General features: G+C 36.4%; 1 protein-coding gene across 3 annotated transcripts in view; it reads right to left on the reverse strand.

The window, feature by feature from the left end:
* Nucleotides 1-1914: 1914 nt before the first annotated feature.
* LOC139687113 (protein pangolin, isoforms A/H/I/S-like) overlaps nt 1915-13861 on the reverse strand; it is a 70306-nt gene continuing 58359 nt past the window's right edge. For 2 of the 3 annotated variants that reach the window (XM_071584231.1, XM_071584233.1), the window contains 4 exons: nt 13042-13172; nt 11572-11734; nt 9846-9915; nt 1915-5875 (listed from right to left, as the gene is read on the reverse strand). In XM_071584231.1, coding sequence (XP_071440332.1) covers nt 5002-5875; nt 9846-9915; nt 11572-11734; nt 13042-13172 — 1238 coding nt within the window. In that variant the 3' untranslated portion in view covers nt 1915-5001. Of the gene's footprint in view, nt 5876-9845; nt 9916-10737; nt 10892-11571; nt 11735-13041; nt 13173-13861 lie in introns of all 3 variants that reach the window. The other variant, XM_071584232.1, reaches the window with a different exon arrangement.

Consider the following 13861-nt stretch of genomic DNA (forward strand, 5'->3'; position numbering starts at 1 on the left):
ACCAAATAATATTTATAGTTTGTAAGAGTTCAAACCTAAATAATTAGGTTATAGAACCACAGTTTTTTACTCACAGCTTTTTTCACTTTTGCAAAGATGGATATATTTTTCAGTGCTCAGTTGTTGCAGGAGTTCCTGTGATGCAATACTTTCACAAACATTTTAATATTGCTAGCATATTTGCAATGGTTATAACGACTGAACTTTTTCTTATGAGAAGTGTAGGTGGATTGGCTCAAGACAGTCTTCTTCTTTTATTATATTATACAGAAAAGTGATGAATATAATATTTAAAAAAATTGCAATTCTTTATGCAAGTCCTACCTTACAATTTCAGAGAATAGAAAAGAATAAGCATATAAGGGACATGTATCTGTTTGTTTTACATTTACATATTCTTATTTTATATAGCTTCCCTGGAAGTATCATTTTTTAATTTATTTTTATTAAAAATCTATTGTTAAACATAAACCTGCTAGTGATTGATTACATCTTCACACCTCTGTGGCCAAACAAACATGGAAAGAATTATTTGATCAGCTTCACTCTCTCATTATAGGTGAAGCTGATCATGCTTTCTAAATTAAAAATGCAATCAGATATTTCAAAAATAATAACAACATGATGTATAATGAGTAAGAGGTAGTTGGTTAATTTTCCATAATGACCCACTTCAAATTGTCCCGCTTCCCTTGGCCTCACTCTTTTGCTAGGAGATGTGTATTGTTTGTTTCAAAAGCTACAATGACCAATAGACATTCAGCCTGCCACACTTTCAGGTTTTCAACATGACTGGTGATAAAAACAAAATGCTAGAAAACACGGAACAATTTGGACTTCACATAGTGACTAACTTCTTCCAATCGAGAAAGTTTTCATAAATTATACAAACTAGTCCAATTTATTTAAATAAAACATCAATCTTTCTCATCTCACTGAGGAACAAGGTATGCATTAATCTAACTATGAAATAAATTTCTTCTTGAAAGACCCCTTGTTTTCATATCAAATCCAACCTATTTTTGTAGTTGTCTTACAAGAGATGTTTAGATGCAGGCCCTGTTGTCTCCCCTCTCTCCCATTTATTGCCATGGACTAAATTCACTCCTTCCTCCCTCCGTCCCTACCATTACTTCCAAATAATTTTTATTGCAGTCTTAAACTAATTATTCTTTGCCTGATGAAGATGACTTAGAAAAAATCTCCCTCGCATCCTACCAGTACCCTCCATTACACCACATCCCTGACCTTATGACAATCCATTATCTCATGCCACATGGGCATAGTGCAGGAGCAATCAGCATTCCGTAGGTGACACTTATCAATGGATTCTCCAGTAAGTGATCAAGCACCTCGAGTCACCATTTTCTTGTTTTACCCTCACCCTTCCCTCATCCCACTCTTTGTCTCTCCTCCCTTTGCTATCATTGGCTATTCAAAATCCATTTCAGAAACTACATAAGATATAAATACAATTTGCTGTAAACTGTTCATTGTTCAACTTACTTAGTGGCATTTCTGATGATTATTTTATGAATTAAAATCAAATGAATCACAGCTTAATTAAACTTGATCCAGGCATGGATCTTATCTATGAGAACAAGCAATAGTATTAATCAAGGATATTTTTTTAGATTTCAAAAGAACTTCACTCACTGCAATGAGATTTTGAAGACAAACTTCTCTCATTGTATTGAACTTTCGCCAACTCATGACATCTCCAATATCTAAAACCAATGCTGTAACCAGGTAGGTAGTTACTATAACACAAGACATTAACAGGAATAAAAAATAAGGCATCAGGTTCTTAATTTTGAACTCAATCATAAGAACAAAAATTTCCAAAAAATATGTAAAAGAAAACATCAAATTTAAATAAAGTAATTTTTACTTTAAATCAATGATAAATCTGAGGAGTGTCAAAGGACATAGTCTATTCTATTCACTTTAGACACCAAATTCAGTTTGACATTCAGGCATTTAATGCTGTATGGTACACTTACAATATAGGAGAGAGTGAAACTGCTAATCAGGGTACAGGACTTGGCAATGTTATGAAAATTTGTTACATTTAGTTTCTTAGGTGGCATGACTATTTCCCATCATACAATATGGCATCTTCAAGAATTCTTAATTCATTAGATTTCTCATTCACTGCGACACATAATTTTCTTTTTTCTTAAAAAACAAAGTCTCATTCTTATAAAACAATATCTGTACACTTCACCTACACTTCAGCCATCCAAATCAGGATCCTTTAGACTTAAAATACTTGCAAACAACCATTGCTACCCACTTGCAGGAATCTAACAATTTTACAAGGTCAAGTTCTAAAAAATCAACCTGAGAGAAAAACATCAAAACAAACCTTGCCATACTCTGTATTTCTATTGACTGGCAAGGTGAAATAGATAGAAGAAAACCATTGCACACTTCCCAAAGGTAATGTCTGTTTCTTATGTACAGAGTGACAACTCTTATCCAAGAGCATATCTTACGAAATTACACTCAAAATTCCTCTTAAAACCAATGGGCTTAACAACATAAAAAAACAATAAAATTGATCCTGAGTTGGGGCTAAATCAAGGATAAGAAGATATAATTATCACAAGTCTGACCATTCTGAACAATATCCATAACTGTTACATCCTTACTTCTTTGTCATCATATTATTTTTCAATGTTACATAATAACAGAGACAGCAATACCACAACAGCTTGGTACAAGAAAAAAGTCATGAAAGGAGATTTTATGTATATAAAAAATGAAATTGCTTGGCTTTTGAGATAGTGCAGAAAAAAGTTCCTGGAAGATAATAGGAGGGGGTAGAGGAGGAGACTGCACAGAATGTCTTATTTTTATCCTACAGCGTTCAACAACAACCAGGAGAGGAAAAGGGGCCAAGTATTCATTTGCAAAAACAGCCCTGCTATATATGACAAGGGAATTTCAACTTGTTTTGTTAATCACCAGCTAACTTGAACAGTTCTGTGGCATAATACTGAGATGCACAAGTGATAAATGAAATCTCAATATTTGTGCAAGTGCACTGAAGTTACATCACAGCTGGAGGATGGCTTATGCCAGTTTAATGGTGATGATTTATTTCACCTCCTTTGCCTCAAAGAATAAGGCAAAACAAGGCTCCTTCCAGTAAGAAATTACCCATGAATTTAAGTTGTAGGAAATATTTGAACTCACTTGGTGGGGTGACCAGTAACCTTCCCCAGAGCCCCTCCATCAAACACAATGAAAGATCCCTTCTCTGGTGATAATGGAACAGCACAGGTGGCTTGTTTCTTCAAAATTTTCAAATTAAAACCAAACTTAATGTATCCCTTACTCATTTAAGTTTCATTTCCACAATTATACCAATTGAAACTGAAAAATTTTCTAATTTTGGCAAAAATAAGTTGGTATTGAGCTAATTTTGTCACATGCTAAAGTAAAATCAGATTTTAGGGTTTAGATACAATCCTTAGGAAATTAATCCATTTAATATTCTCGAAAAGTTCGAAATAATCCAATGCTGCCCTCAAAAATATTCAATTGCAAGGAATGTACCTAAATGATATGTTTGTGTGTGGCTTGTATGTTTCTGGAAGTTTTGGCAATATGATAAACCAATCAGGATAAAAAGCTTTTTCAATAAATTTAACTAGATAAGTCACCCATCAACAGGTGTATGTATGTTGCATCCAACAACTTCCCTTTGTAATTCATAAGAAAATTAAATAGTTTGAAAAATAATTTTATCCTTATTTACCACATATGAAAAAATATAGAGTGCACAACTTTTGGATCAGAAGCCTTCAAAAACACTTCTCTTTAAGTAGGTATCTCATTGATAAGAAACAAAACCAATCCTTTGCAGTTTCACTACCTCCTTTATCAAAATGCCAGGCTCACATTTTCATATATACTCAAGTGCACACATACATTCACACATGGTATATTATTTTCACTGCATGGTCAGTTTAACTTCCTGTAAATTTTAAAAATTCAACATAAAAAGGATAGTTACACATGTGAATAAAAATAATTACAACAATGACAATATTTTATGAGCTTTGGTAGGTAAAAATGTTAGTGAGATGCAAAGTGCCTACATTCCATCTTTTTTATATTACATACAACTGCCAACTACGACACATGTGAAAGCTCTGTAGTTCCTCACAATATCCCACTTCTCCTTACATGCAACATCCTGCCATGCAGTCAGTTCTTCCTGTCTTTGGCAAGCAATCAGCCTCCTATTGCCTCATATTCCCACCTAAACCATACCACCAAGCTACAGTCTTACCCAACGAAAAGGGCCAACAATGAGCTACCAGAAGTATTTAACATTTTAACACATTTTTTGTCGTTGTCATCACCATTTGGTGATTGTCACAAGGGGCAGGAAATTAAACTTGGGCAAAACGAGATCGGTAAACACAAATTTTATATTGAGATGCAAATTCAAGAAGAAAACCTAAGATTACTGAAAAATTGTGACACAAAGGAATTGTTTACAGTTACGCCTCAACATGGAAAAAAACAATGGAGCATCTAAAATCTGGCAATTCCCAGTCTCAACACAAGGTTTATCATTTGTAACTATTTTGACACTTCATCCTGAGTATTTCTTCATCCATGTCTTCTTGATTGTCTTCAAAAGTCTTCCAACATTCTCAATGGAAAAAATAAAAAACACCAAATGGGAGATATCATTTTATAGTCTTTTCAGACATGGGAGGCAGGAGGAGAGCACTTCTCTCCAAGGGTAACGACCCGACACACAAGTGAATTCTGGCAGCTGACCCATTCCACAGGAGAGCAAAGAATACAGGATCATGCACCAACTGTTTCCCAAGACACTTGCTCCTTGCACACTTCCCATGCTTCCCGGCAAGAGGGTTCCCTCTTGACTAGTGGTGCTCCCACATCACTCACCCCATCCCACCATTCAACACCACCATGTGTGTGTCCACCATCGGGTCGATCCTCCCTAGGCCCCCATCACGTGACGCTTATCACTGCCCGCGCCCCTCCCGAGTCCTTCCCCTCCCCGCCCTTTACACTGCACTGCCCCGTCAGCTGGTTCACGCTGAGCGGGTTGTTTATGTCGTGGGGATTGGTGCCCACCGGGTTCCGGTGTGCCGGGGGAGGCAGAGGCGACACCCCCGCCCCCCCCGACGAGGACGACGACGAAGACGACGAGGAGGACGACGACGAGGACGAGGAAGAGGAGGACGACGCGACCGACGACGTCCCTGGTCGCACCGGCGGGGGCGGAGGCGGCGGGGGGGGAGGAGGCGGACCCCTCCCCCGGCCGTCGGGGGGGCAGTGGTGGGGGGGCGGAGTCAGCGGGCCTTGCAGGCTGACGGCCGGCGACGCAAGGCTCAGGGCGGGCGAGGCGAGGCTGCTGGGTCCCGGGCTGGGCAACAGGGGGACCGAGGAGGGAGGAGGGCTCGTGAGGCCCGGGGACGTCAGGGAGAGGCCCGCGGGCGAGGCCAGACTCAGGCCGCCGGGACTCGAGAGGCCGCCGACGTCGGAAGAGGCACCGCTGCACCCGCGCAGGGCGGGGGGTGGGGGGGGATGCTGGAGGGGGTGGGGGAAAGGGTGGGGGAGGGAGTGGAGGTGGTGTGGATGGTGGTGGTGGTGGTTGCCCACAACAACGCCCAGGTGCGGGTGGTGGGGGAAGTGGTGGGCATGGTGGTGTGAAGTGTGCTGTGGTGGTGTGTCCGGACAGTCCTCCGAGTCTGGTGTTTGGGCTTCATCTCCAGCACTGCCAGCACTGCCCATGGGATCGCCACCGCCTCCACCATCATCGTCTGACTGACCTCCATCATCTTCACCTCCATCCATGTACCGGATACACTTTTTCTTGCGCCTACGATGCCATCAAATTAATTAATGGATGAAAATGACAAGTGATATTTCCAAAAATTCTTGGCATACAATTCCAATGTCCCAATTCAATCACATTGAATCTGCAAGCAATTTGGATAAACACGCTGACATATAGCAGGACACTATGTTAAAAATCTGAGAAGCTATTGGCTTGCAAATACATTTGAAAAAAGTAAATAGGAACATTTTAACATCCCAGGTAATGTAAGTTTGATGAGAATTATTTTGATAGTTAATTTTCATTTTAACAACAAGGCATTACATTCTATGTTTTCAGTGAAACAAGAGACAGTTCAAAATTGACACTAAATAGGGGATTCCCAATAAAATGCACAGTAAAATAAAACACACACATTACTTTCTCTCTAAAGCTTCAGTATACATCTGAAATCTTGTGCACATTGGAGGCATGACTATCCAGTGATACGGCAATAAACACTGCAAAAAAGGAATTTCGTGCACGCATGAATGATCACTTACACACACACATACACACAACACTCATATGTGACGATGACAGCACACCTAAGCTAATAAAATGGCCACACTTAAAATGTTGGAAGTAAAAAAAAATAATTAATCAAAGACAGTGATGAAATAAAATAAAAAAACGAGTCCATGCTAAATTGTCAACATGATGTATCACACAAACTCACACTCAATTTTTAAAACTTGAGGGTACGAAGTCAAACATGCAGTATCCAAAGCACATACCAGAAAAGTAAGACTTGCCCTGTCATGCTGAGATTACATAATAATTAGGCAAAATGTACAAAGGGCGTATTATACTTCCTAAGGGAGTATATGTCCATAGCTCCAAAAAAATAAATGGCATTCATATTGTTTCAAATGGTAATGGAAAAAAATTAGCCCAAAGGCTAAAATCACAACTCAACTAAATGCAGCTGAATTTTCTACAGGTAAGCCAGTTTTCAACTTTAAATAATTGAAAAGCTTATGGAATAACAGGATGGTGGACATACAGATGAGCATCTGCCTGACCTGTTAACCATCCAAATACAAATAAGATGAAGAATGATGCCCACACTGATTTTTAAATTGGAAAAATATTAAAAGTAAAATTAATTCATACAACTTATATAAAAATAAAATAATGGTCGTGAAACACACTCATGCTTCAGGAGGCCTTCATCCTGAAATTAAATAATTGCATTCAAAAATTGTGATCATTTGAAAATGGACAGTAGGTACTTATTGAATTTTTATCAACAGTGACCACAAAAGCAGCCCATGCAATTGCAAATAAACTTAGAAGAGGATTTCACAAAAAAGATTGGCAGATGTAAAGGAGCGCACCTCTTAGAAGATTTTTACATTAAGGTGAAGAATGCAAAAGTATCTTTTCTTAAACATTCAATTTATTGTTAATGGAATGGTGTGAGAGAGCAAAAATGATTTTAATGTTAATTTTTAACTTAGTATTGCTTACAACAACATTATAGAAATACACTAAGTTGGCTGGATACATGTGGTATATAATTAAAATGGCTTAGTAGCCACAGTAGAGTAGTTAATGGAGAATTTTAAGCAATTCCTGCATTTCAACGGAAACCCTCCGCCCTTGGCTTCTTACTCCAAATCAAAGTGTCCACCTCCATCATGTCTTTTAAGATGCGCTCCTCTAGAAGATTTGCTTTGTTCTAGCACAAAAAAGGTTTAATTAATGAAGAACAAGAAACTTCAAAACCATTTTTGAAAACATGATTAGTGTCTACAGCAGCATGCCTGAAACACCGAAGAAGTAAAAAGACTCACAGAGTATGACTAGAGATTAACATATGTAGGTTCTTGAGGAGATGCAGAAGTATTACTGGTAGTACTTCCTGTGTGATTGTTACCATGGATAATGTTACCATGGACACCACTATTTCCTGTGTGGGTGTTACCATGGCTACCACTAGAGGTCTCTGGACTGCAGCGTGCAGAGAACAAAACCAAAGTCAGAATTAAAGGGGCAAATACCAACATTAAAAAAACATGTCCAACATGGATATTTTACTGTACTTTACGTTCCTCAATAATTTCTATGGCTTAAACGAAATGCAAAAAAACATTTTCAGAAAATGTGTCACTTGGCTTTTTTTTTGGTTTTTGTCTAAGATTCAAACAAGTCAAACACTTATTTTATATTAGTTTCAAAGCCATGGCAAGGCTGTGGGTCTCACATGTTTTTTCAGTTAATCCCCTTGTGACCTTTACTTCTCCTGGATTTCAATTAATTTTGAGAGAGGTGACATTACAGCATGCCCCTTTAATAACAACCATGGTCTATATTTTGGCATAGCAAAGGCTCTCACTAATCAATCTCATTTCTCATGGAAATCAATTTGAAAGGACTTTATCTTTACTTGGAGAAACTCTCTCAGCATTGCCAATATATTGCAGAATAGGTTGTCCTTCTCTTTGTGGGAAGACACATTTTCTGAATGATTCCTTTTAACCATCACCACATCTGTTTCACTTGCATAATTTTCATAAGCATTTAAGAAAGTTGGAATATATAAAGCTGACAGTTGCACAAAATCAGCAATCACATTTAAAATAAAACACCTAGTGTCTTCTCACGGCTACATCTAGGCAGTCTTTCCACATAGACAAGATGACACCAAACCGAATTATGTGAGTGAGACCTTTTGCCATGGTCCACCTTACAAATGAAAGTAAGCAATTGCAACAATAAAGGGTCACTCTCATTAAACGTTAGAAAAATGTGCTCTCAAAATTAGGAAAAATCTAGACTTCCCCCTCTCTCTGTTTCTTGGGTGGCAAAAAAATACTTCTTTGAAAAGAATATAAAAATCACAAACAAATATTCTGCTCAAACTGTGCCAGGAGGATTTACTATAGCAATCTAGTGAGATGAGCAAAACTGATTTAAAAAGGTCCTATTTTGACATCTCCTCAGAACATTTTAAAAGTTGTCATTGCATATTCATTCCTGCAGGAAAAAGTGATGAATAATGCCATACTCTTTTGATCAAAATTTAAAGAGGCCAAAAGAGAAAACTTGTTTATAATTTCAACTGAAATTTGAAGATTACTAGAGTTTTGTTGGTTTGACTTCAAAGAGAAGAACCACATATTGCTCACTCTTAGGATGTTAATTCTTTAAAATTGTACAGCATGAGCAGTAAACATTCAAAGATTCAAAAATTCATTACTGTTACAACGAATCAAATATAAAACATCACTTCTCTCTGCAGGAGTCATGACTTACTCATCCAAAGTGCAAATTCATTAACTTGATACTCACATCTACAAAAATACACTAGCACGTTCCACTACGTGATTTTGGCAATGTGTATTGCACTCAAACTGGGACATTGCCAGTTTTGTGAAAGGTACAATGAGGAAAGATGGTGGGGAAGATGTACACAACCATTAACAAAAATTATCTACATTGGCTATTTACAAGTGAAGATCAGTTGGTGATTGTTGAGAGTGACCCTTCTGTTTCTCATAAGAGCAATCGATCTCAAATGAAGAAAAAAAATCAATAAAAGAAACAACAAGAGGAAGAAAAATAAAAATACAGCAAGGCAGAGATATATCAACTAAAAAAATATAAAAGGTTTCACTGTATTTGTATGTATGTATGTGTGGAAACACAAACACACATACAATCATACAACAAGGATTCTACTTTCCCACAAAGTCACATTTATGTATATACACAACCACTCACTCAGGCATTCATTCATTCTCCAAATTCTCTTACGATCCTTGTGTACTCAAACCCAATTGCCATGTATGTGTAACTGATGAGCATGCTCTAAAATAATTTACTTATATAGGATATGGAAGGAGGAAACCAATGCCAAACAATAATAATAACAGGGTATTTAACGGAGAATAGGAATAAGGAACATTTAGCCGTGATGATCAGTTGCAAGTCTAACATAACACTTGTGATAAACAAATGAACTCACCTGCATGGTTTACACCACTGACTTTGTTGGTCCAGCCCATATCGGGCTCTACATTTTTTCAAGTTGCTCCCTGGAAACGTAATAAAATAGATATTAACAAATGCAAATGTAGAGTTTATACATTAATTTATAAATCAAAGCACATTATTTTTCTATATGTTATTCAAATGTAATTCATTGCAATAATTGAATTTAAACAAATATTATATATATAGAGCATATGAAAAATTACTTTAAAACACTTAAAAATTTTAATTCCATGACAGTGAAAAATTCATACTCAACAGATATATGAAAAGAAAATGTAAAACATGTATTTATGAAAAAAAAACAGGCAAATAGCAGCAAAATAGCATCTATGATTTCCAATATAACAAAAAACAGTCAGAAAACACAAAAGAGGAAAAAAATCAAAACAATTTAAAAGCCTTTCAGGGAACTATTCAAATGTGATCAAACAGCAATGCTACCAAAAAACAGAGAAAGGGTAATGGAAAGATGTGCAAATACACTGAGCATTCAGCAGAATAGGTTCCTGCAAATGCACACAAAAAATTTGGCATTTCCTGCAGCTGCGTTCAAAAACTTTGTGTGTGCAAAAGTATGCATGTTTTATTATTTCATGGGGCAAAAATATGGATCTGTGTGATGATTTGAACTGTGGCAAAGTGTGTATGGTGAGTGTAGACAATCATTCAACAAGTGTTTTATCTGTATGCTATGATGGATGCATCAATATTGAATGTCTCGAGAATGAAACAAAAAATAAAGGTACACCCATTTGAAAAGTTAAAAAATTTCTTTTGTCTGTAATTTCAATTGAATTAATCAAACTGCCCATCATCCTAGAGAAACCATCACATGCATAGATTAACTTCATCAATTCATCTACCTCCATCGTTTGTCTCTTGTTTGCGCTTCCTCTTCTTCCCACGGGAAGAATTAGCACGAGAAGACCAATCGGGGTAGAGCTGCATATGCAACTGTCGTTCTCTGCGTGCTAGCTCATAATACTTAGCTTGTTCCTCTCGACCTAGCGCATGCCACTGATGGGAGGAGGAAGGAGTGAACAAAGAAGGCGCAACATGAGATCTCTTGTTTCCCCAAACAAACAAACAAAGGATTTTTCAATTAAAAAAGTGGACCTTTTTTTAGAATATTCCTCCTAACATCTGATCTCAACAACAAATTACATCTAATAAATATTTTTTCCATCATTTATAGGGGGTACACATTGTGGTGCTAGAAGAACAGCCAGGAAAAAGTTCCTCTCTCGCTCGATGTGCTACCAATTTCTCTTAGCGTGCCCCCAATTCTGCGCGATTCTTATTTCAATGAAAATAACTTGCATCTTATTTTAATTTACACCATGTTGGTGCATAAACATTCAAATCATGGGCCAAATGCAGGTGCAACCTGCACGAACCTATTCTGCTCAGCGATTCAGTGTAGTCCCTTTGAAGAAAGTAAAAAAAATGTAAAAAAAATATACAGATAGAGAGAGAGAGATATTCCCAGAAATATGAATTCGTCCCAAGATTGCCACAGCCTCATTGTAGGCAAGGAATATGGTGTATTTTTTATTTTGGAGTACGACAGCAGATAAGAGCTGTGTTCCCCTAACGGGCCCGAACATATTCCTTTCTTTGTGACCTTTTTCACTTAAAAAAATTTTGGTCGGAACCCATATCCTATCCGCTGCTGTTCTAGCACTACTAGAAGGTACCTCCTCCATCTGCCGCTTTCTCTTTCTTTCTCTTCTTCTTCTTTGTGCCATAGCCATAATTGTCTCTGGCGCTCCAGCCTGGATACATCTGCATGTGAAGCTGTCTTTCCTGCCGCGCCTTCTCATAGTACTTTGCTTGCTCCTCTCGACTTAAAGAATGCCACTACAAAGCATGGCACAAAGTCGAGTGTGAGGAACGTCCGTTAAACATACCAAATCAGTTCCCACATGCAAACAGCATTACAAAAATAGCAAAACTAACACATTGCAGTCTTCACACCCTTTCTGGACCCTGAACCAATAAACACATTCCTTCAACCATCACCGCTTCTAATTTGATTAACTTTCTGAAGTCAGCAACAGAGATTACTGTCACTTCATAGGCTACAGAAAGCTACACTACAGTTGGCTTTGGAGCCAATAAAAAATGACACCATAAAGAAAAAAATAAAAGATTATTGGAAGACTAAAATCCCTAATGCCAGCAGAATGGAGTCAAACTGACTTAATTCATCAAAGTTTACGTCAGAAATTGGTGTTGTTAATTCTATTAGAATTGGATGGGAAACCACTGTGATGTGCAAAAATACTGTACAATGGGTCCATGAGTAATTTGTTCACTGGCCAAAAGTTCAGTTCACGATATATTTCAACAGAGAGAAGGAAGTTTTGCCTAGGACTGCAATGTGTTAGATAAAAATATGAAGATATGCTTATAAAGTTATATGCTGAATTCATGACCATGATATGATTAAATATTCCATTTACTGAGGAAATAAGAAATAATTCCCACATAACAAGGTCATACCAAACTAAATAATTTTTCTCGGAATCACATACCATATCCTTCCCTTATTTATCATAAAATGTTTCCAATCTGTTATATTACATTTCATTTTACTATTAATAAAATTATGATTATATTAATTTCAAATGGCTATTCTGGGTGATATGACATCATGATAATTACATGCCTCTTTTACAATATGCAACATATTTTTATTTGTAGCCATAAAATGTATTAATTTTACCATTAGAATACCATGCTTACACCAATCTACAATAATTCATTGGTAATTTTTGAAGTGAAATTAGATATAACCATACCTAAGAAAATACTCAAGTCACTCCTATTGGATCATTGATATTAGTGAATTTGAGCAATGGAATTACTTTATCACTAAAACATCTATTTTTCTGAGTTTGTAAAATGCCTTTTTGGGAAATTGTATACATTGCTCCATTGAGAATGTAATCTATTCGCATTTCATTTTTTCAAAAATGACATCAACATAATATTAATTTTTCTAACTCTTACTTGTTTAAAAAAATGAATAATGCCAGTAAAAAATACAAAATTTGTGTTATTTGAATATATGAAAACATCAATTCTCAACATGAAGCATGAAAAGTGAAAATGAAACATTTTATTAAAAAGCCCAGAATTCATGCATACAGTGAACCACTTACCCTCCTTCCAAGTATTTGGTTAATGGCAGCACTTTCTTTTAATGTGCATTCTGCAACAACTTTAGCCCTCATCTCCTTCATATAAAGCATGAATGCATTTAATGGTTTCTTTATGTGTGGCTTCTTTTTATCTGAAAAATTAATACGTTCAATATTATTCACTCTTATTCCAAAGATTGAGAGCAAGCAATATCAAAGAACAGAATAACTGTAGAAACTCTACAATCTAACTTTAAGTAAATTGATTAATTAGCAGATCTTTAAGTACACTGTGATTTATTAATGTGGGCTATGGAAATAATATTAGAGGATAGTTAACTACAATCCATAGCATAATTATGTATCAATTTATCTACGAAAATATAAAATTATAAGATATCCTCAACTCACATCCCATTTCTTTCGCTTTGTAGGAGTTTATGGGTCAAACATATAAATTTACCAGTAGGAATGAGAGAAAAATGTATGGCATTTGTAATATAATTTATAATGGATATTAATGAAGCAGATGGCTGGTAGACAAAAATGTCCAATATTCAATGCTGGAGCATCAATGTGTACTTAATAACATGCCATTAATAATTACAGAAGTAGATAACCACAATTAGCATTGATTGAATCAGTTACCTAATAACTTACACAGGAATGTTTACCACAATTTGAGTCCTATCAACTAGTGATTCCATATTACAAATCAACTTTCAAGTAGTATTACAAGGTTTTGAATTAAAATGGAACATCATTTTTTCTTGGTTTGAAAATGAATTGAATAAAAAAATTTACACTTGGAAAATGCATCAACGCTTAGAAATATTTCCAT

Source organism: Hetaerina americana, unplaced genomic scaffold (genome assembly GCF_022747635.1).
Source record: "Hetaerina americana unplaced genomic scaffold, ioHetAmer1.1.p SCAF_17, whole genome shotgun sequence".
NCBI lineage: Eukaryota > Metazoa > Arthropoda > Insecta > Odonata > Calopterygidae > Hetaerina > Hetaerina americana.